The 23,082-nt window shown below is 54.5% G+C and overlaps 1 protein-coding gene across 2 annotated transcripts in view; it reads left to right on the top strand.

Moving 5' to 3' along the window:
• Window positions 1-3,554: 3,554 nt before the first annotated feature.
• adam15 (ADAM metallopeptidase domain 15) overlaps window positions 3,555-23,082 on the top strand; it is an 81,453-nt gene continuing 61,925 nt past the window's right edge. The window contains exons 1-2 of one of the 2 annotated variants that reach the window (XM_073061185.1): window positions 3,555-4,480; window positions 6,955-7,064. In XM_073061185.1, coding sequence (XP_072917286.1) covers window positions 4,336-4,480; window positions 6,955-7,064 — 255 coding nt within the window. In that variant the 5' untranslated portion in view covers window positions 3,555-4,335. The remainder of the gene's footprint in view (window positions 4,481-6,954; window positions 7,065-23,082) is intronic. The other variant, XM_073061184.1, reaches the window with a different exon arrangement.

Genomic DNA, 23,082 nt, shown 5'->3' with positions numbered 1-23,082 from the left:
CAGTGGGAGGTCAGGCACACTAAGGCCAGTGTCTTCTCTCGGCTGGATGTCACAGGTTACCTGGCTGACCCCACACTCCCAGAACATACTCCGTTCTGAGCTTCCCTGTATCCAGTACACCTTCAAGCAGACCGACAGTATGGCCAAGGACCTCTGCCATCCCCTTCTATCTTCTGAGAGAAGGTCAAGATTATTTATTGAGATACAACACGGAACAGGCCTGTCCAGTCTTTTGGGCCACGATACCCAGCAATCCCGGATTTAACCCAAGCCTAATCGCAGGATAATTTACAATGACCAATTAACCTACCAACTGGTGCATCTTTGGACTGTGGGAGGAAACCCATGCAGTTCACAGGGAGGACATACAAACACCTTACAGGTGAGGTTGGAATTGAACTCTGAACTCTGACACCCCAAACTGTAATAGTGTTGTTCTGTGACGCCACCATGGTGTCCAATTATGGTCATGGGCACTCATACCCAGAGTCTCAATGTCATGAAAATTAGCTTTTTGTAGCAGCTGTTTGGTACGTTTTAAAAAGACAAACACAAGTTAACTTAAACTTAAGTCAACATAAATCACACGTGAGCAAAATAAAAAGCGAAAGTGGATAGAATGAGACTAGTGCAAAATTGAGAAAGAGAAATAGAAATCTAGTCTGAGGAGGGCTTGGGGTTTTTCAGCTGGGTTCAAGAGCTTGATATGCACAGGGACAGAGCTGTTGTTCAAAGTTCAAAGAAAAATTTATTAACAAAGAACTTATGTCATCATATACAACCCTGAGATTCATTTTCTAGTGGGCATTCACAGTAAATACTAAGAAGCACAAAGGAATCGATGAAAGGCCGTACATTACAAGACAGACAGACAACTAATGTGCAAGTGACACCTAACTGCACAAATACAAGGGAAAAGAAAAATAAATAAATAAGCAATAAATATTGAGAACATGAGATGAAGAACCCTTGAAAAGTGGGAACAGTTCAGTGATGGAGCGAATGGAGTTATCCCCTCTGGTTCAAGAGCCCGATGGTTGAGGGTTAATAGTTGTTCCTGAACCTGGTGGTGTGAGTCCTGAGGCTCCTGTGCCTTTTTCTGATCGAGAAAGGGGGCATGACGGGATGGCTGTGATGGATCTCACCTTCCTGAGACATCTCCTCGTCGAGATTCCTGGATGGTGAGAAGAACGGTACCTGTAATGGAACTGACCGAGTCCCATCACTTTCTGTAGCCCCTTGGATTCCCCACACCAGGCTGCGATACAGCCAATCAGAATGCCCAGCACAGTACATCTTGCAACCCCAGAGATCCGGTTTCAATCCCGGCCTCGGCATTGTGCGTGTTTGCATGTTCTCCCTGTGACCGGGTGCTCTCATTCCTTCCCAGTTCCCAGGGACATGCGGGGTCGGTGAGCTAGGTAGAGTGTGGGTTAGGGGTAGAATCTGGGATGGGAGGGGAGTTCAAGGGAATGTGGGGAGAATAAGGTTACAGAGAAGGCATTGTTCAGACCACACTTGGAGTACTGTGAGCGGTAATGGGCCCTGTACCTAAGAAAGGATGTGCTGGCATTGGAGAGGGTCCAGAGGAGGTTCACCAGAATGATCCCATTAATGTACGAGGAGTGTTGATGACACTGGCTGGAGTTTAGTAGAATGGGGGGGGGGGAATCTCATTGAAACCTTTTGAATATTGATAGGTTTAGATAGAGTGGGCATGGAGAGGATGTTTCCTAAAGTGTGTGAGGCCAGGACCAGAGGATGCAGTCTCAGAGTAGAAGGACGTACATTTAGAACTGAGATTTCTGTAGCCAGAAGATGGTGAATCTGTGGAATTCATTGCCACAGATGGCTGTGGAGGCCAAATCATTTAAAGCAAAGGTTGACAGGTTCTTGACTAGTAAGGCCTCAAAAGTTGCAGAGAGAAGGCAGGAGAATGAGATTGAGAGGGAAAATATATCAGCCATGATCAAATGGCAGAGCAGACTTGATGGGCCTAGTGGCCTAATCCTGCTCCTGGAATTTCTTGTCCAAAGCTGAGGTATGAAATAGCTGTGAGAGCCAGTATTGTCTAGATGGGCCAAATGTACTTTTGGAAAGTATAAATGTACGGAAATTGAGGACAACACCTTGCATTATTCCCAAACAAGAGCAAACCTGCGGATGCTGGAAATCCAAGCAACACCCCCCCACAAAACTCCGGAGGAACTCAGCAGGCCAGGCAGCATCTATGGAAAAGCGTACAGTCGACATTTCAGGCCGAGACCCTTCACCAGCATTTTGTGTGTGTTACAGTTTGTTTCATGAATAGTGCGCTCTTTTGGGGGAAGTAAATTTCTGGATGTTCCTGGAACGTCCACAGCCCAAACATTTTATTCAGAAAAGCATCTTTGATGACTGTGCATCTTCTAACAAATCTGTCTCCAGTCATTCACTGCGGGGTGCATCCTGATCAGTTCCTTAATGTTAACTCAACACAGGCTTTGCCGTTTCCTGATTTCGTCGCTCTGGACTTGGAGCCACAAGGAAATTGTTAATCACAATGGAACTCCATCTCCTGTTTGGGATGGGCCGAGGGCTGTGTTCCACATGCCTGGGGCTTGTCTTTCCGCTGGCATTCACAGCCCTGATAATGTCTTGGAGACACTGATGCAGTGTGGAGGCTATTAGTTACTGAGGGAATGGCTGGCTCACTCTGTGTGTGTGTGAGGACGTGTGCACATCAGTACATGTGTGGACATATGTTGGAGTGTGCGCGAACATATGTATATGTGTGAGTGAGGATATTTAAGTATGGACATGTGTGTGACTGCCTGTGTGTGTGTGTTTATGTGCCCGTGTGTGTAAGAGAGAGATTGTGCGAATATGCCTGCTTATGTCCAATCACAAACAAGAGAAAATCTGCAGATGCTGGAAATCCAAGCAACACACACAAAATGCCGGATGAACTCAGCAGGCTAGGCAGCATCTATGGAAAAGACTTTTCGGCCCGAAACATCAACGATACTTTTTTCCAGAAATGCCGCCCAGCCTGCTGAGTTCCTCCACTATTTTGTGTGTGATGCCTGTGTATGTGCATCTTTGTGCCCATGTATGTAAGACATATACAACGAACTGTTGGAACTCATCGGGTCCTTGATGAAGGGTCTCAGCCCGAAAGGTTAACTATCTTCATTTCTCTCCATAGATGCCGCCTGATCTGCAGAATTCTTCCAGCACTTTGCGTGTGTCGCTCTAGATTTCCAGCATCTGCAGAATCTCGAATGCGTGTGTGTGTGTGAGATTGTGTGTTACTTTTTGAACCCCCCCCCCCCCCCCACAAAGCAGGAGGGAGCGAATCGGCCAGTCTATGCACAGCAAGATCCCACTCAGCGCGAAGACCGTGACCCAGCCCTCGTTAGCGACAAGCCTGTCTTCCCCGTTCATATTTGAAAACACCTCACGGACTTCAGACACTAAAAATGACCGGGGAATCCCCTACCTCTCCCGCCACATGGCTCACGTGAAAGGGGAGCTGAACGGCTCGACCCTCTCTCTTCACTTTCCGTCGCCTGCCGCTCTGCCTCTCGCCACTTGTATCCGGCAGGGAAGGAGTTACCCCGCCAGAGAGAAAGGCGGAAGCGAAGGAAACTCTCTCCCCTTTCCTGCGAGAGGGAATGAAATCACAGCCGGCCCTGGTTGTAGATCCAGGCGGGGACCGCAGTGCAAGGAGAAAGGAACTGAGAGCGGGGCCTGGATACGGATAGACTGCGCCATCCCGCCCGGCACTCTGGGACCCCGTCCAGCCAGTCTGGTGCTTTAAAGTGAAGCCGTTAAAGCCCGAGGTACATTGCAACCTCTTATGAAAGCGTCCTGACAGGCTGCACTGAGCGCCTGCAGTGGGTTAAAAGGCCGTAACGGACTATTACAACAGCCGGCGATACACTGCGGTACTTGACTATCGCATCGCAACGTTATAATGTCTTACGATTCGTCCCAACAGCCGACGATACATTGCAATCCTTTTAAACAAGCAATCGCAACAGCCCACGGCACTTTGTAACCCTTTATGAACAGATTGTAACAACTTGCGTTGCGTCGCGAGTTTAGGATACATGCCAATTCTTACGAAACATTTTAAAACTCTGCCTTACATTGTGTCTGCGATACGGTGTAACCACTAAAGAAAAGCGGGGCTGACTAGGACGCTTGGTATCGCAGCCCGCGATATATCGTGAAAGAGGGCATCGGGCAGAGGTGGTGGCACCGTGTGCGAATTTGGGACGGCGCTGAGAGGCAGGAGCCTGGGACCAGAGTGGACGGTCCAAGCGGGCGGGCGATGCCCCGGTCGGGACGATGAACGAGTGTTGCCGGCGGTTCTGGAGCCTAATCTTCCTCTACGGCTGTCTGTTGGGGGCTCGGGCAGCCGGCAGCGCCGGGTCGGAGCCCACCCCGAGCCCGCAGCCGAGACCTTGGGGACGGCACCGAGTGCAGGTTGGAGGTGAGCAACTCCCGGATCCGATCGGGACGGCGTTGAACCTATCTCCCATCCCTCCTTTACCCCCTCTTCCCCCTCTCACCCTCACCCCTGAGTTCCCGGTGTGTTTCTCCACGGAGGTGTGAGGTGTTATGTGGACAGAAACACACCGGGAACTCAGTGGGTCAGACAGCCCCTGTGTAGGTGGGACTGGGCCGTGGGCAACGAGCTAACGTATTCAAAACTGGAGGCTGTAGGTTTGAGGTGAGAGGACGGGGACCTGAGGGGGAATCCTCTGCCTGGGGAGGGTGGAATCTGTGACACTGCCAAGAGGGAGTGGTGGAAGGGAGACCCTCAGCGTGTGGATCACTGAGGCGGAACAGGGTACAGGTGAATGCTGGGAAATGGGTCAGCAGGAACGCGATGGGGTGAAGGGCCTGTTGCTGTACGGTGTGACCCTTTGACCCGTCTATATTTTTACGAGACTCCACGTGCTTTGAATTCTTGGCGTTTCTGTGGAGAGAGTGAACGCTCCCGGGACCTTTCCCAGACCTCACCCACCAGTGAGTGACAGGAGTTTCCAGTGGCAATTTCAGAGGGCTGGTGTTCCCACAGTCACTGATGTTGCCTCCTTCGGGGAGAAGGGAAGCTGGAAATGAGCCTTTCTCCTGTGACTCCTCTCCCCTCCTTTCAGATCACTCCAACTCCTTCAGCCCTTTATCTCCTCCACTTATCATCTGCAGCTTCCCACTACGTTCCACCACCTAACGGTTCACCAAAAGGCCGCATCCATCTTTGAGGAAGGGAACTGATGTTCTAGGCCGAGACCCTTTATCTGCAAGTAAAGGAGAGACAGCCTGTAAGGAGGTGGGGCAGAAGGTGATTGGTGGAGGTGACAAAAGGCAGGTGGAGGGAGTGGGGATAGTGATGGCAGCTCAGAGGTGAAAGGTCAGTTCAAATGAGGATAGGCAAATGGTGGAGGAGAGTGACTGAGGCTGGGAGGTGATGGGAGGATCCAGGCAAGAAGGGGTGATGGAGAGACGGGGGGAGTACAGTCAGTAACTGAGGCTGAGGGGTGATAGGGAGACAGAGGAGGGGGGAGTACAGTTGGTAACTGAGGCTCGGGGGTGATGGGTGGAGGTGACAAAGAGCAATGGATGCTGGAATCTGAATTGAGATGAAGGTGGAGTGTGGAGCTAGACAAGGAAGGTGGGGAGGGTAGTAGGAATGTTGGTAGGGTGGGGGCCTGTGGGGGGAGTGTGAGGGTGTGTGGGTGATGGACAGATGGAATGTGTGGAGGAAGGAAACAGGTGATGGGGTGAGTGTACGAGGAATCGGGAGGGACAGCGGGTGATGTGGTGTTGGGATCTGGGGGTGGTTTAGTCCGGTCCCTGGGGTGTGTGTGGGGAGGAACCGGGAGGGACAGCGGGTGACGTGGTGTTGGGATCTGGGGGTGGTTTAGACCGGTCCCTGGGGTGTGTGTGGGGAGGAACCGGGAGGGACAGCGGGTGAAGTGGTGTTGGGATCTGGGGGTGGTTTGGTCCCTGGGGTGTGTGTGGGGAGGAACCGGGAGGGACAGCGGGTGATGTGGTGTTGGGATCTGGGGGTGGTTTAGACCGGTCCCTGGGGTGTGTGTGGGGAGGAACCGGGAGGGACAGCGGGTGAAGTGGTGTTGGGATCTGGGGGTGGTTCGGTCCCTGGGGTGTGTGTGGGGAGGAACCGGGAGGGACAGCGGGTGACGTGGTGTTGGGATCTGGGGGTGGTTTAGACCGGTCCCTGGGGTGTGTGTGGGGAGGAACCGGGAGGGACAGCGGGTGATGTGGTGTTGGGATCTGGGGGTGGTTTAGACCGGTCCCTGGGGTGTGTGTGGGGAGGAACTGGGAGGGACAGCGGGTGACGTGGTGTTGGGATCTGGGGGTGGTTTAGACCGGTCCCTGGGGTGTGTGTGGGGAGGAACCGGGAGGGACAGCGGGTGACGTGGCATTGGGATCTGGGGGTGGTTCGGTCCCTGGGGTGTGTGGGGAGGAACCGGGAGGGACAGTGGGTGACGTGGTGTTGGGATCTGGGGGTGGTTTAGACCGGTCCCTGGGGTGTGTGTGGGGAGGAACCTGGAGGGACAGCGGGTGACGTGGCATTGGGATCTGGGGGTGGTTCGGTCCCTGGGGTGTGTGGGGAGGAACCGGGAGGGACAGTGGGTGACTTGGTGTTGGGATCTGGGGGTGGTTTAGACCGGTCCCTGGGGTGTGTGTGGGAGGAATCGGGAGGGACAGCAGGTGACGTGGTGTTGGGATCTGGGGGTGGTTTAGACCGGTCCCTGGGGTGTGTGTGGGGAGGAATCGGGAAGGACAGCGGGTGACGTGGCGTTGGGATCTGGGGATAGTTCTCACCGGTGCCGTGGGGGGTGTGTGTGGGGAGGAACCGGGAGGGGCAGCGGGTGACGTGGCGTTGGGAACTGGGGGTAGTTCTCACCGGTACTGTGCTGTCTGCTTTGTCACCAGCCCCGCGGGAGAACCAGGCAAGGCAGCGGCGTCTACCGCCGGGCTCCCAGGTGACTGTCCCATACCTGTGGCTGGCTGGGAAACGTCGCAGGCTGGATGCAGCGCTGCAGGTGGGTAATGTGTTTTCTGCCCTCTCCCTCTGCGGCAGAGGTTCGACATATTGGGGTGACAGGCAGTGGGTTATGGTCGACATTTCCCGCCGGTCCCCAACATTGAGCGATCAGCTGTCTCATCGCTCTGGATTCAACATGGACCCCAGTGCACGGATTTGCGAGTCCAGGCCGCGGATTCTACCCTCCTCCACCACCCCTCCCCCGTTCTGGTTCCTCCCATTTTCCCGAGACGCGAGGGCTGCTGAGTCGGTTGTCTGGAGCGTGGATTCGAACCGGGATGAGGCAGCCAGTCGGGAGGGTCAGCTTGAAGCCAGGTATGGGCCTAGGAATGGCGGGTCGGACGCAAGTCAGACAAATTCAAGGAATGGTTAAGTTCCAGTTTTATAAAATCAGGCTGCATCTGCAGTATTGCATTCAGTTCTGGTTCATAGGGTGGTAAAGGAGGGGTACAGCAAGGCACTGAAGTGGGTGGTGAATCTGGGAACTCATTGCCACAGATGCTGTGGAGGCCGAGTCTTTGGGTGTATTTAAAGTGGAGGTTGATAGGTTCTTGATTAGTAAGGGTGTCAAAGGTTACGTGGAGAAGACAAGAGAATGGGGTTGAGGGGGTAATAAATCAGCTGTGATGGAATGGCGGAGCAGACTCGATGGGCCCAATGGCCTAATTCTGTTCCTATCTCTGATAGTTATGTTGCTGCTTTCTAAAACTCTAGGCCACACTCGGAGCATTGTGTTCAGTTCAGGCCATCCCATAACGGGAAGGGTGTGGGGGCTTTGGGGAGGGTGCAGAAGAGATGCTGCCTGGATTAGAGTTAATGAGGAGGGGCTGGACAAACTTTCTCTGGAGGCTGAAGAAAGACCTGATCATGGTTTGTAATGTCATGAGAGGTAGACAGTGAGTGTTTTTCCTTCCCCAGGGCACAAGTATCCGATACCGACCTGCACGTGTTAAGGTGAGAGTGAGTAAGTTCAAAGGGGGTGTGTGGAGCAAGTTTTTTACACAGAGAGTGGTTTGTGCCTGGAATGCGCTGCCTGGGGTGGTGGAGAGGCAGATACAAGAGAGACATTTAAGAGAATGTTAGACCTGCCCCCATCAGGACAGACAACAACCATCGTGCAAAAGTACCAGCAAACGACAAATACCAAATGAAAGAAGAGAAAAGTAATGATAATGATGAATAAACAAGCAGTAAATATCGAGAACTTGTGTGGTAGAGTCCTCGAAGTGACTGCATATGTTGTGGGAACAGATCAGTGATGGGGGGAGTGAAGTTATCCCCTCTTGAGGGGTAATAACTGTTCCTGAGCCTGGTGATGTGGGTCCTGAGGCTCCTGTACCACTTCCTGATGGCAGCAGTGAGAAGAGAGCGTGGCCTGGGAGGTGGGGGTCCCTGATGGTAGCAGTGAGAAGAGAGTGTGGCCTGGGTGGTGGGGGTTCCTGATGGCAGCAGTGAGAAGAGAGCGTGGCCTGGGAGGTGGGGGTTCCTGATGGCAGCAGTGAGAAGAGAGCCTGGCCTGGGAGGTGGGGGTTCCTGATGGTAGCAGTGAGAAGAGAGCCTGGCCTGGGAGGTGGGGGTTCCTGATGGTAGCAGTGAGAAGAGAGCGTGGCCTGGGAGGTGGGGGTTCCTGATGGCAGCAGTGAGAAGAGAGCGTGGCCTGGGAGGTGGGGGTTCCTGATGGTAGCAGTGAGAAGAGAGCATGGCCTGGGAGGTGGGGGTTCCTGATGGTAGCAGTGAGAAGAGAGTGTGGCCTGGGAGGTGGGGGTTCCTGATGGTAGCAGTGAGAAGAGAGTGTGGCCTGGGAGGTGGGGGTTCCTGATGGTAGCAGTGAGAAGAGAGCGTGGCCTGGGAGGTGGGGGTTCCTGATGGTAGCAGTGAGAAGAGAGTGTGGTCTGGGAGGTGGGGGTTCCTGATGGTAGCAGTGAGAAGAGAGCGTGGCCTGGGAGGTGGGGGTTCCTGATGGTAGCAGTGAGAAGAGAGTGTGGCCTGGGAGGTGGGGGTTCCTGATGGTAGCAGTGAGAAGAGAGTGTGGCCTGGGAGGTGGGGGTTCATGATGGTAGCAGTGAGAAGAGAGCGTGGTCTGGGAGGTGGGGGTTCCTGATGGTAGCAGTGAGAAGAGAGCGTGGCCTGGGTGGTGGGGGTTCCTGATGGCAGCAGTGAGAAGAGAGCGTGGCCTGGGAGGTGGGGGTTCCTGATGGTAGCAGTGAGAAGAGAGCGTGGCCTGGGAGGTGGGGGTTCCTGATGGTAGCAGTGAGAAGAGAGTGTGGCCTGGGAGGTGGGGGTTCCTGATGGTAGCAGTGAGAAGAGAGTGTGGCCTGGGAGGTGGGGGTTCCTGATGGCAGCAGTGAGAAGAGAGCCTGGCCTGGGAGGTGGGGGTTCCTGATGGTAGCAGTGAGAAGAGAGCGTGGCCTGGGAGGTGGGGGTTCCTGATGGTAGCAGTGAGAAGAGAGCGTGGCCTGGGAGGTGGGGGTTCCTGATGGTAGCAGTGAGAAGAGAGCGTGGCCTGGGAGGTGGGGGTTCCTGATGGTAGCAGTGAGAAGAGAGCGTGGCCTGGGAGGTGGGGGTTCCTGATGGCAGCAGTGAGAAGAGAGCGTGGCCTGGGAGGTGGGGGTTCCTGATGGTAGCAGTGAGAAGAGAGTGTGGCCTGGGAGGTGGGGGTTCCTGATGGTAGCAGTGAGAAGAGAGTGTGGCCTGGGAGGTGGGGGTTCCTGATGGTAGCAGTGAGAAGAGAGCGTGGCCTGGGAGGTGGGGGTTCCTGATGGTAGCAGTGAGAAGAGAGTGTGGTCTGGGAGGTGGGGGTTCCTGATGGTAGCAGTGAGAAGAGAGCGTGGCCTGGGAGGTGGGGGTTCCTGATGGTAGCAGTGAGAAGAGAGTGTGGCCTGGGAGGTGGGGGTTCCTGATGGTAGCAGTGAGAAGAGAGTGTGGCCTGGGAGGTGGGGGTTCATGATGGTAGCAGTGAGAAGAGAGCGTGGTCTGGGAGGTGGGGGTTCCTGATGGTAGCAGTGAGAAGAGAGCGTGGCCTGGGTGGTGGGGGTTCCTGATGGCAGCAGTGAGAAGAGAGCGTGGCCTGGGAGGTGGGGGTTCCTGATGGTAGCAGTGAGAAGAGAGCATGGCCTGGGAGGTGGGGGTTCCTGATGGTAGCAGTGAGAAGAGAGTGTGGCCTGGGAGGTGGGGGTTCCTGATGGTAGCAGTGAGAAGAGAGTGTGGCCTGGGAGGTGGGGGTTCCTGATGGCAGCAGTGAGAAGAGAGCCTGGCCTGGGAGGTGGGGGTTCCTGATGGTAGCAGTGAGAAGAGAGCGTGGCCTGGGAGGTGGGGGTTCCTGATGGTAGCAGTGAGAAGAGAGCGTGGCCTGGGAGGTGGGGGTTCCTGATGGTAGCAGTGAGAAGAGAGCGTGGCCTGGGAGGTGGGGGTTCCTGATGGTAGCAGTGAGAAGAGAGCGTGGCCTGGGAGGTGGGGGTTCCTGATGGCAGCAGTGAGAAGAGAGCGTGGCCTGGGAGGTGGGGGTTCCTGATGGTAGCAGTGAGAAGAGAGTGTGGCCTGGGAGGTGGGGGTTCCTGATGGCAGCAGTGAGAAGAGAGCCTGGCCTGGGAGGTGGGGGTTCCTGATGGTAGCAGTGAGAAGAGAGCATGGCCTGGGAGGTGGGGGTTCCTGATGGTAGCAGTGAGAAGAGAGCGTGGCCTGGGAGGTGGGGGTTCCTGATGGTAGCAGTGAGAAGAGAGCGTGGCCTGGGAGGTGGGGGTTCCTGATGGCAGCAGTGAGAAGAGAGCGTGGCCTGGGAGGTGGGGGTTCCTGATGGCAGCAGTGAGAAGAGAGTGTGGCCTGGGAGGTGAGGGTTCCTGATGGTAGCAGTGAGAAGAGAGCGTGGTCTGGGAGGTGGGGGTCCCTGATGGTAGCAGTGAGAAGAGAGCGTGGCCTGGGAGGTGAGGGTTCCTGATGGTAGCAGTGAGAAGAGAGCGTGGCCTGGGAGGTGGGGGTTCCTGATGGTAGCAGTGAGAAGAGAGCGTGGCCTGGGAGGTGGGGGTTCCTGATGGTAGCAGTGAGAAGAGAGCGTGGCCTGGGAGGTGGGGGTTCCTGATGGCAGCAGTGAGAAGAGAGTGTGGCCTGGGAGGTGGGGGTTCCTGATGGTAGCAGTGAGAAGAGAGCGTGGCCTGGGAGGTGGGGGGTCCTGATGGTAGCAGTGAGAAGAGAGCCTGGCCTGGGAGGTGGGGGGTCCTGATGGTAGCAGTGAGAAGAGAGTGTGGTCTGGGAGGTGGGGGTTCCTGATGGTAGCAGTGAGAAGAGAGTGTGGCCTGGGAGGTGGGGGTTCCTGATGGCAGCAGTGAGAAGAGAGTGTGGTCTGGGAGGTGGGGGTTCCTGATGGTAGCAGTGAGAAGAGAGTGTGGCCTGGGAGGTGGGGGTTCCTGATGGTAGCAGTGAGAAGAGAGCGTGGCCTGGGAGGTGGGGGTTCCTGATGGTAGCAGTGAGAAGAGAGTGTGGCCTGGGAGGTGGGGGTTCCTGATGGCAGCAGTGAGAAGAGAGTGTGGCCTGGGAGGTGGGGGTTCCTGATGGTAGCAGTGAGAAGAGAGCGTGGTCTGGGAGGTGGGGGTTCCTGATGGTAGCAGTGAGAAGAGAGTGTGGCCTGGGAGGTGGGGGTTCCTGATGGTAGCAGTGAGAAGAGAGCGTGGCCTGGGAGGTGGGGGTTCCTGATGGTAGCAGTGAGAAGAGAGTGTGGTCTGGGAGGTGGGGGTTCCTGATGGTAGCAGTGAGAAGAGAGCGTGGCCTGGGAGGTGGGGGTTCCTGATGGTAGCAGTGAGAAGAGAGTGTGGCCTGGGAGGTGGGGGTTCCTGATGGTAGCAGTGAGAAGAGAGTGTGGCCTGGGAGGTGGGGGTTCCTGATGGTAGCAGTGAGAAGAGAGCGTGGTCTGGGAGGTGGGGGTTCCTGATGGTAGCAGTGAGAAGAGAGTGTGGCCTGGGAGGTGGGGGTTCCTGATGGCAGCAGTGAGAAGAGAGTGTGGCCTGGGAGGTGGGGGTTCCTGATGGCAGCAGTGAGAAGAGAGCGTGGCCTGGGAGGTGGGGGTTCCTGATGGCAGCAGTGAGAAGAGAGTGTGGCCTGGGAGGTGAGGGTTCCTGATGGTAGCAGTGAGAAGAGAGCGTGGTCTGGGAGGTGGGGGTCCCTGATGGTAGCAGTGAGAAGAGAGCGTGGCCTGGGAGGTGAGGGTTCCTGATGGTAGCAGTGAGAAGAGAGCGTGGCCTGGGAGGTGGGGGTTCCTGATGGTAGCAGTGAGAAGAGAGCGTGGCCTGGGAGGTGGGGGTTCCTGATGGTAGCAGTGAGAAGAGAGCGTGGCCTGGGAGGTGGGGGTTCCTGATGGCAGCAGTGAGAAGAGAGTGTGGCCTGGGAGGTGGGGGTTCCTGATGGTAGCAGTGAGAAGAGAGCGTGGCCTGGGAGGTGGGGGGTCCTGATGGTAGCAGTGAGAAGAGAGCCTGGCCTGGGAGGTGGGGGGTCCTGATGGTAGCAGTGAGAAGAGAGTGTGGTCTGGGAGGTGGGGGTTCCTGATGGTAGCAGTGAGAAGAGAGCGTGGTCTGGAAGGTGGGGGTTCCTGATGGTAGCAGTGAGAAGAGAGCGTGGTCTGGGAGGTGGGGGTTCCTGATGGTAGCAGTGAGAAGAGAGTGTGGCCTGGGAGGTGGGGGTTCCTGATGGCAGCAGTGAGAAGAGAGTGTGGTCTGGGAGGTGGGGGTTCCTGATGGTAGCAGTGAGAAGAGAGCGTGGCCTGGGAGGTGGGGGTTCCTGATGGTAGCAGTGAGAAGAGAGTGTGGCCTGGGAGGTGGGGGTTCCTGATGGTAGCAGTGAGAAGAGAGTGTGGCCTGGGAGGTGGGGGTTCCTGATGGCAGCAGTGAGAAGAGAGTGTGGCCTGGGAGGTGGGGGTTCCTGATGGCAGCAGTGAGAAGAGAGCGTGGCCTGGGAGGTGGGGGTTCCTGATGGCAGCAGTGAGAAGAGAGTGTGGCCTGGGAGGTGAGGGTTCCTGATGGTAGCAGTGAGAAGAGAGCGTGGTCTGGGAGGTGGGGGTCCCTGATGGTAGCAGTGAGAAGAGAGTGTGGCCTGGGAGGTGAGGGTTCCTGATGGTAGCAGTGAGAAGAGAGCGTGGCCTGGGAGGTGGGGGTTCCTGATGGTAGCAGTGAGAAGAGAGCGTGGCCTGGGAGGTGGGGGTTCCTGATGGTAGCAGTGAGAAGAGAGCGTGGCCTGGGAGGTGGGGGTTCCTGATGGCAGCAGTGAGAAGAGAGTGTGGCCTGGGAGGTGGGGGTTCCTGATGGCAGCAGTGAGAAGAGAGTGTGGCCTGGGAGGTGGGGGTTCCTGATGGTAGCAGTGAGAAGAGAGCGTGGTCTGGGAGGTGGGGGTTCCTGATGGTAGCAGTGAGAAGAGAGTGTGGCCTGGGAGGTGGGGGTTCCTGATGGTAGCAGTGAGAAGAGAGCGTGGTCTGGGAGGTGGGGGTTCCTGATGGTAGCAGTGAGAAGAGAGTGTGGCCTGGGAGGTGGGGGTTCCTGATGGCAGCAGTGAGAAGAGAGTGTGGCCTGGGAGGTGGGGGTTCCTGATGGTAGCAGTGAGAAGAGAGCGTGGTCTGGGAGGTGGGGGTTCCTGATGGTAGCAGTGAGAAGAGAGTGTGGCCTGGGAGGTGGGGGTTCCTGATGGTAGCAGTGAGAAGAGAGCGTGGCCTGGGAGGTGGGGGTTCCTGATGGTAGCAGTGAGAAGAGAGTGTGGTCTGGGAGGTGGGGGTTCCTGATGGTAGCAGTGAGAAGAGAGCGTGGCCTGGGAGGTGGGGGTTCCTGATGGTAGCAGTGAGAAGAGAGTGTGGCCTGGGAGGTGGGGGTTCCTGATGGTAGCAGTGAGAAGAGAGTGTGGCCTGGGAGGTGGGGGTTCCTGATGGTAGCAGTGAGAAGAGAGTGTGGTCTGGGAGGTGGGGGTTCCTGATGGTAGCAGTGAGAAGAGAGCGTGGCCTGGGAGGTGGGGGTTCCTGATGGTAGCAGTGAGAAGAGAGTGTGGCCTGGGAGGTGGGGGTTCCTGATGGTAGCAGTGAGAAGAGAGTGTGGCCTGGGAGGTGGGGGTTCCTGATGGTAGCAGTGAGAAGAGAGCGTGGTCTGGGAGGTGGGGGTTCCTGATGGTAGCAGTGAGAAGAGAGTGTGGCCTGGGAGGTGGGGGTTCCTGATGGCAGCAGTGAGAAGAGAGTGTGGCCTGGGAGGTGGGGGTTCCTGATGGTAGCAGTGAGAAGAGAGCGTGGCCTGGGAGGTGGGGGTTCCTGATGGTAGCAGTGAGAAGAGAGCGTGGCCTGGGAGGTGGGGGTTCCTGATGGTAGCAGAGAGAAGAGAGTGTGACCTGGGAGGTGGGGGTTCCTGATGGTAGCAGTGAGAAGAGAGCGTGGCCTGGGAGGTGGGGGTTCCTGATGGTAGCAGTGAGAAGAGAGTGTGGCTTGGGAGGTTGGGGTTCCTGATGGCAGCAGTGAGAAGAGATCGTGGTCTGGGAGGTGGGGGTTCCTGATGGCGGATGCTGCTTTCCCGAAACAGTGCTCTGAGTAAATGTGCTCAGCTCTGGGGAGGGCTTTACACATGAGCCGTATCCAATACAAAGGCATTGGTGTTTCCGTACCAGGCTGTGATGCAGCCCATCAGTGTGCTCTCCACTACACAGCTATGGACGTTTGTCAAAGTTTTAGATGACATGCCAAACTTTTGTAAACTTCTAATAAAGCTGTGCTGCCATGCTTTCTTCGTAAGTGGATATGGGTATTGGGTAGGCAGAAGAGATGAGTTCAGTTGGGTATTGAATTACTGATTTACATAGTTTGGGTCGAGGGGCATGATCCTATGCTAAACTGTCCAGCGTTCTGTGAATACCAGGGTGAGGCTCACACAGTGGACGGTAGGAGCCTTGGGGAGTGTTGTAGAACAGATAAACCTTGGGGCACGGGTACGTGATTGTCTGAATGAGACAACGCAAGTAGACGGTGGTGAAGCAGGGGAGATTAACAATCTGCTGGAGGAACCCATCAGGTCACGCAGCATCTGTATGAGGGAAGGAATTGTCAAAGTTTCAGGTCAAATCCCCCGTCGACAGGGTGAAGAAATCATTTGGTACGCTGGTCTTCTGGCTCAGAGTTGGGGTGTCATATCACAGTTGTACCAGACCCTTGTCGGATCACGCTAGGAGTACCGTGTGCAGCTCTGCTTGCCCAGCTAGAGGGAGGATGTTGTTCAGCTGAGAGGGTGCTGAAAAGATTTGAGGATGTGGCTGGGACTAGAGCCGTAAGCAGAGGCTGCACAGGCTGGGTAAGTGAGTCCAAAACTAGGGGCCATGGGTTCAAATGATAGGAAAGATTTAAAGGTCTGAGGGGCAACTTTTCCAACTAGAGGGTGGTCAGTATGTGAAATGAGCAGCCGGGGGAAGTGCTGAGCAGGTATATTAACAATATTTTAAAAGACACTTGGACAACTACACGGAGGGAAAGGTTTAGAGGGATACGGACGGGTACACTGATAGGAAAGGTTCAGAGGGATACGGACGGGTACACAGATAGGAAAGGTTTAGAGGGATACGGACGGGTACACTGATAGGAAAGGTTTAGAGGGATACGGACGGGTACACGGATAGGAAAGGTTTAGAGGGATACGGACGGGTACACGGATAGGAAAGGTTTAGAGGGATACGGACAGGTACGCGGATAGGAAAGGTTTAGAGGGATACGGACAGCTACACGGATAGGAAAGGTTTAGAGGGATACGGACAGCTACACGGATAGGAAAGGTTTAGAGGGATACGGACAGGGACACGGATAGGAAAGGTTCAGAGGGATACGGACAGGGACACGGATAGGAAAGGTTCAGAGGGATACGGACAGGGACACGGATAGGAAAGGTTCAGAGGGATACGGACAGGGACACGGATAGGAAAGGTTTAGAGGGATACGGACAGGTGGATAGGAAAGGTTTAGAGGGATACGGACAGGTACACGGATAGGAAAGGTTTAGAGGGATACGGACAGGTACACGGATAAGAAAGGTTTAGAGGGATACGGACAGGTACACGGATAGGAAAGGTTTAGAGGGATACGGACAGGTACACGGATAGGAAAGGTTTAGAGGGATACGGACAGGTACACGGATAGGAAAGGTTTAGAGGGATACGGACAGGTACACGGATAGGAAAGGTTTAGAGGGATACGGACAGGTACACGGATAGGAAAGGTTTAGAGGGATACGGACAGGTACACGGATAGGAAAGGTTAAGAGGGATACGGACAGGTACACGGATAGGAAAGGTTTAGAGGGATACGGACAGGTACACGGATAGGAAAGGTTTAGAGGGATACGGACAGGTACACGGATTGGAAAGGTTTAGAGGGATACGGACAGGGACACGGATAGGAAAGGTTTAGAGGGATACGGACAGGTACACGGATAGGAAAGATTTAGAGGGAGGGATACAGGCAGGGACACGGATAGGAAAGGTTTAGAGGGATACGGACAGGTACACGGATAGGAAAGGTTTAGAGGGATACGGATAGGAAAGGTTTATAGGGATACGGACAGGTACACGGATAGGAAAGGTTTAGAGGGATACGGACAGGTACAGGGATAGGAAAGGTTTAGAGGGATACGGATAGTAAAGGTTTATAGGGATACGGACAGGTACACGGATAGGAAAGGTTTAGAGGGATACGGACAGGTACAGGGATAGGAAAGGTTTAGAGGGATATGGACAGGTACATGGATAGGAAAGGTTTAGAGGGATACGGACAGGTACAGGGATAGGAAAGGTTTAGAGGGATGTGGGACAAATGCAAGCAAGTGGAACTACCTCAGGTGGACATCCTGGTTGGCAAAGACAAGATGGGCCAAAGGGCCTGTTGAGGTATTTTGACTCTGCTGAACTGGAGGAACTGAAATCGTTCTTTTAGGAGTGGAGATTTGGGAACGGTTAGACTGAATCAGGTTTTTTATCAGTGACTGTCATGAAATTTGTCGTTTTGTAGCAGCAGTACTGTGGAATGCACAGAAAGGCCTTTGAGTTATAAATAAACAAATAAAAGAGGAATATATAGGACGATTCTTCAAACTGATGGCAGAGGACAAGAATCTTTTCCAAACACATTTTGTGAGTCTTCAAGCTCCTGTACTTTCTCCCCGATGGTACAGTAGTACAGTAGGCCCTCCTTATCCGGGGATTCTGCATGCGCAGATTCAACCAACCACGGATCGGGAAAACCCGGAAGTTCTCTCTCCAGCGCTCGTTGTTTGAGCATGTACAGACTATTTTTTCTTGCCATTGTTCCCTAAACAATACAGTATAACAACTATTTACATAGCATTTACATTGTATTAGGTATTATAAGTAATCCAGAGATGACTTAAAAGTACAGGCAGCCCCCGGGTTATGAATGAGTTCCATTCCTGAGTCCGTCTTTAAGTCGGATTTGATGTCGGAACTGGTACATCCAGTATTATGTAGCGTCAGTTAGTAAAATGTTTGTCTTAGTATATAGTATATATTTTACCTTTCTATGCATATAAAACACTTAAGAAACATATGTATTTCAATAATTAAACCACTGCATTGCTTAGTAATAATTGTAGCTTTCATCGGGGAAGGTCCTTTCAAATGCTCCATTAAAATTGTTCCGATTGTTGACCGGCTGTAGTCTAACGCCTTTCCAATGACCGATGGTGTTTCACCTCTTTCCAAATGCTTTATTATTTCCACTTTATCTTCAGTTGTAATCGTGATTATTTTCGTGAACAGAAACACTGCGGATTCAGAGCTGCGCCGGGTCCTAAAGTCCACTGCACTGAGGCAGGTTAAATAAGGTCCGGGGTTCCGCTGGGTCCTAAAGACCGTCGACTTAGACTGGTTAAATAAGGGACTTGAGCATCCGTGTATTTTGGTATTCGTGGGGGGTCCCGGAACCAATCCCCCGCGGATAAGGAGGGCCGACTGTAATGGGAAGAGGGTATTTCTCGCATGGCGAGAGTCCTTCATGATGGATGCCGCCTACTCGAGGCGCCACCTCATGAAGATCGACTCGAGGTGGGGAGGGTTGTGCCCACGATGGACCTGGCTGAGTCTGCAAACCTCCCGTGATCGTGTGCATTGGTAGCTCCACACCAGGCGGCGATAGGACCATACCGAATGCACTTTGCGGTACAGCTATAGAAATTTACATGCCTTCCATGACAAACCGAATCTTGTCAAACTCCTGATGAACTAGAGACACTGGCGTGCCTTCTTTGGAATTGAATTGATGTGTTCCAGGAAGGACAAATCCTCAGAGACTTGAAACTGCTCGTCCTTTCCACAGCTGATCCCTTGATGAGGACTGGTATGAGTTCCCTCGACTTCCCCTTCCTGACGTCCACAGCCAATTCCTTGTTCTTGCTGATGCTGATCGTGAAGTTGTTGCAAAACCACCTCTGCGTCACCGTTTGAGACTCTGCCAACAACAGTGGTGTCATCAGTGAATTCCAGGATGGCTTTTGAGCCGTGCCTAGCCATGCAGTCATGAATATAGAGAGAGTAGAGCAAAAGGCTGAGAGCGTGTCCTTGAGGAATTGGCTGTCAGCTAGGAGGAAATGGTATTTCCGAACAGGTTTCCCAATGAGGAAGTGGAAGATCCATTTTCCGAGGGAGGTACAGGTTTGGAATTTGTTTATTAGTACTGAGGGTATGATTGTATTGAGCGATGAGCAGTTATCAGGAAACATTAGGTATTGCTTTTGACCAGGTGATCCGAAGCTGAGTGGAGAGCCAGTGAGATGAGAGTTAGAAATGGAGGCTGAGCAATGGGAATGATTGGAGGTTGGAGAATCAGTGAGGGTCACTAAATCTCTCGCTGCCCGTCTCCCTCGCACTCTCTCCTTCTCAGGATACAGATGAGATTGGAAAACATTGCTGAAGAATTTGTGTAGGAGAAGGCTGGGAGTGTTGTGCCATGGGTGTGGGAATGGTGGAAACACCGTTGGTTGCCAGCTGGGAAATGGTGTGATCAGGGCAGGACCCCATGAGTGTGCGATGGACAGTGTAGAGGGAGTTTCACTCTGTGTCTGACCCTGGGAGTGTGTGATGGGACAGTGCAGAGGGAATTTCACTCTGTGTCTGACCCCGGGAGTGTGTGATGGGACAGTGTAGAGGGAGTTTCACTCTGTGTCTGACCCCGGGAATGTGTGATGGGACGGTGTGGAGGGAGCTTCACTCTGTGTCTGACCCCGGGAGTGTGTGATGGGACGGTGTGGAGGGAGTTTCACTCTGTGTCTGACCCCGGGAGTGTGTGATGGGACGGTGTGGAGGGAGCTTCACTCTGTGTCTGACCCCGGGAGTGTGTGATGGGACAGTGTAGAGGGAGTTTCACTCTGTGTCTGACCCCGGGAATGTGTGATGCGACGGTGTGGAGGGAGCTTCACTCTGTGTCTGACCCCGGGAGTGTGTGATGGGACGGTGTGGAGGGAGTTTCACTCTGTGTCTGACCCCGGGAGTGTGTGATGGGACGGTGTGGAGGGAGTTTCACTCTGTGTCTGACTCCGGGAGTGTGTGATGGAACGGTGTAGAGGGAGGTTTACTCTGTGTCTGACCCCGGGAGTGTGTGATGGGACGGTGTAGAGGGAGGTTTACTCTGTGTCTGACCCCGGGAGTATGCAATGGACAGTGTAGAGGGAGCTTCACTCTGTGTCTGACCCCATGAGTGTGCAATGGACAGTGTAGAGGGAGCTTCACTCTGTGTCTGACCCCATGAGTGTGCGATGGACAGTGTAGAGGGAGCTTCACTCTGTGTCTGACCCCGGGAGTGTGTGATGGACAGTGTAGAGGGAGCTTCACTCTGTGTCTGACCCCGGGAGTGTGTGATGGAACGGTGTAGAGGGAGGTTTACTCTGTGTCTGACCCCGGGAGTATGCAATGGACAGTGTAGAGGGAGCTTCACTCTGTGTCTGACCCCATGAGTGTGCAATGGACAGTGTAGAGGGAGCTTCACTCTGTGTCTGACCCCGGGAGTGTGTGATGGGACGGTGTGGAGGGAGCTTCACTCTGTGTCTGACCCCATGAGTGTGCGATGGACAGTGTAGAGGGAGCTTCACTCTGTGTCTGACCCTGGGAGTGTGTGATGGACAGTGTAGAGGGAGCTTCACTCTGTGTCTGACCCCGGGAGTGTGTGATGGGACGGTGTGGAGGGAGTTTCACTCTGTGTCTGACCCCGGGAGTGTGTGATGGGACGGTGTGGAGGGAGTTTCACTCTGTGTCTGACCCCGGAAGTGTGTGATGGGACGGTGTGGAGGGAATTTCACTCTGTGTCTGACCCCGGGAGTGTGTGATGGGACGGTGTGGAGGGAGTTTCACTCTGTGTCTGACCCCTTTTTTTTAATTACAAAATCCTTTATTACAAATATTGATGCTATACAATATATACAAACCAGTGGCAAACACAGTTACTTCACTACAAATAGACAATAGACATTACACCAAAATGTTGCCATCTCTATCCACAATGGCATTTACACCCCGCGGAGCCCAACGGTCTCGAAACTCCTCTAAGGTCGCCGTGGACTGCGCGTGTTCTTTTTCAATATTTATCCGGGCCCGAACATACCCTCTAAACATTGCCAGGCAGTCTGCCCGGGAGATCCTCCCGACACCCGTTTCCAAGACCCTCGGATGGCGGATTTCGCCAGCCCCAGGAGCAAGTTGACTAGGACATCCTCATCCCTCCATGCCCCCTTCCTTACTGGATGACCATATATAAACAGGGTGGGGCTAAAATGCAGCCAGAAGGCGAGAAGCAGCCCACGCAAATACGCAAAAAGAGGCTACAGCCTCGCACACTCCATGTACATGTGATACTCGGTCTCCTCCAGCCTGCAGAAGTGGCATGCGGGTGGGAGATCCATGTACAAACTAAAGAACTTATTGCAGGGCACCGCTCTGTGCAGCACCCTCCAGCCGAGATCCCCCAGGTGCATGGGAAGAACCCCCTCGTAAAGGGACTTCCAGTGGGGACCCGCCTCACCTCCGGGTGGAAAGACCGATCGCCATGGCGTGTCGGGACGGTGGACAAGGGCAAGAAAGTGGTGGGTCTGGAGCACCAGCCCATACAGATACCTCCTACTTGCATCCCTGAATGGGACTGTGGGTATCGATGAGAGACGGCTCAAGTTGTGTGGACACGGCTCCCGGAGAAGATTGCGGGGTCTGGGCCCGACAAGCAGCTCGGCCTGAGTCGGTCCACACAACTGAGCCGCACTGACATCCACTGAGGTAGGGCAAGGGTCAGACAGGACCCCGCCCTCCGCCTGAGGAGGGGATTCCCGGCCTGAGGCGACCATGTTCCAGACTCTCAGTAGGTCCTGATAGAAGCCGGGCAGACTCCGCAAAGCAGTACGGCTGACGCCCGCCGGTGGTAGCCCCATGTCTTCGTGAAGACAGCAGCCCCTCTGGAGGAAGAAAGTCGCCAACACGTGCCACCTGGGAGGGTGCTCGGCATCCAGGAATCTCTGCAGAGTCCTGAGGCGGAGAGCCGCCTGTCGCGTTCGAACGCACACCAGCGACTGTCCGCCCTCTCCCACTGGGAGACTCAAGACCGCTGCAGAGACCCAGTGTTTCCTGTTGCCCCAGAAGAAGTCCACTAACTTCCTCTGCATTCTCGCAACAAATGGGGCAGGAGGGGCCAAGGTGACCATCCGATACCACAACATGGAGGCCACCAGCTGGTTTATGACCACCACCCTGCCTCGATAGGAAAGCACCCTGAGAAGGCCTGACCAGCGCCCCAGCCGGGCCATGACTTTCATCTCCAGGTCCTGCCAGTTCGCTAGCCAGGTCTCCCCAGAAGGACTCAGGTAGACTCCCAGATAGAGGAGACGTCTAGTGCTCCACTCAAAAGCTCTCATCTCCTCCAGCAGGAAGTCCACCTGCCACTGACCCACTAAGAGTCCGGAACATTTCGCCCAGTTGATCCTAGCGGAGGATGCTGCCGAGAAAACTTCTTGGCTCTCGCGCATCCTCCGCAGGTCATTGGGATCTGTCATCATGAGGAGTACATCATCGGCGTAGGCCGACAGGACGACCTCCATGTCCGGTTCACGCAGAACCAGACCCATCAGCCTTCGCCGTAGGAGGCTTAGGAATGGCTCGACACAGATCGTGTACAATTGACCGGACATGGGGCATCCCTGACGTACTCCTCTCCCGAAGGGAATGGGTGCTGCCAGTGATCCATTGATCTTAACAAGGCACTCCGCGGCAGAGTATAGGAGCCGAACTCGGGCCACAAAATGTGGTCCGAGTCCAAAGGCCTGCAGAGTGCCCACCAGGAAACTGTGGTCTACCCGGTCAAACGCCTTCTCCTGGTCAAGAGAGAGAAACACTGCCCGGGACCCAGTCTCCTGCGGCAGGTGGATCAGGTCCCGTACTAGGTGGACATTGTCCTGGATGGAGCGGCCCGGGACCGTGTAAGATTGGTCAGGGTGAATCACCTGTCTCAGTACTGAACCAAGACGGTTGGCCATTGCCCGGGCAAAGATCTTGTAGTCCGCGCACAAGAGGGAGACCGGGCGCCAGTTCTTTAGCAGGCGAAGGTCTCCCTTCTTGGGCAGCAGGACCACAACAGCTCTCCGCCATGAGAGGGGCATTTCCCCGGTGGCTAGGCTCTCCCCTAGAACAAGGCTGTAATCAACCCCCAGGACATCCCAAAAAGCCTGATAAAACTCTACACTTAGACCATCTTAGCCAGGGGATTTACCCCTCCGGAGTTGCCGAAGGGCAGTAGACAGCTCCTCCCCAGTCAGTGGAGCGTCCAGACGCGCTGCGTCTTCTGGGCTGACCTTTGCTAAATCTTCCTAGACCTCACTGCACGCCCCTGCATTTGACGGATCTGGTGAGAATAAGGACCGATAGAATGAGCGGACTTCTTTGATAATTTCGTCAGGATCCGTGATGGAGGAGCCATCAGCAGCCAGTAGCTCCACCAGCTGCTTTTGAACTCCCCGCCACTTCTCCAACGAGTAGAAGAA

This window comes from Hemitrygon akajei, chromosome 11 (assembly GCF_048418815.1).
Source record: "Hemitrygon akajei chromosome 11, sHemAka1.3, whole genome shotgun sequence".
NCBI lineage: Eukaryota > Metazoa > Chordata > Chondrichthyes > Myliobatiformes > Dasyatidae > Hemitrygon > Hemitrygon akajei.
Note: the sequence above shows the minus strand (reverse complement) of the source record. Positions and strands in the feature narration are given on the sequence as shown.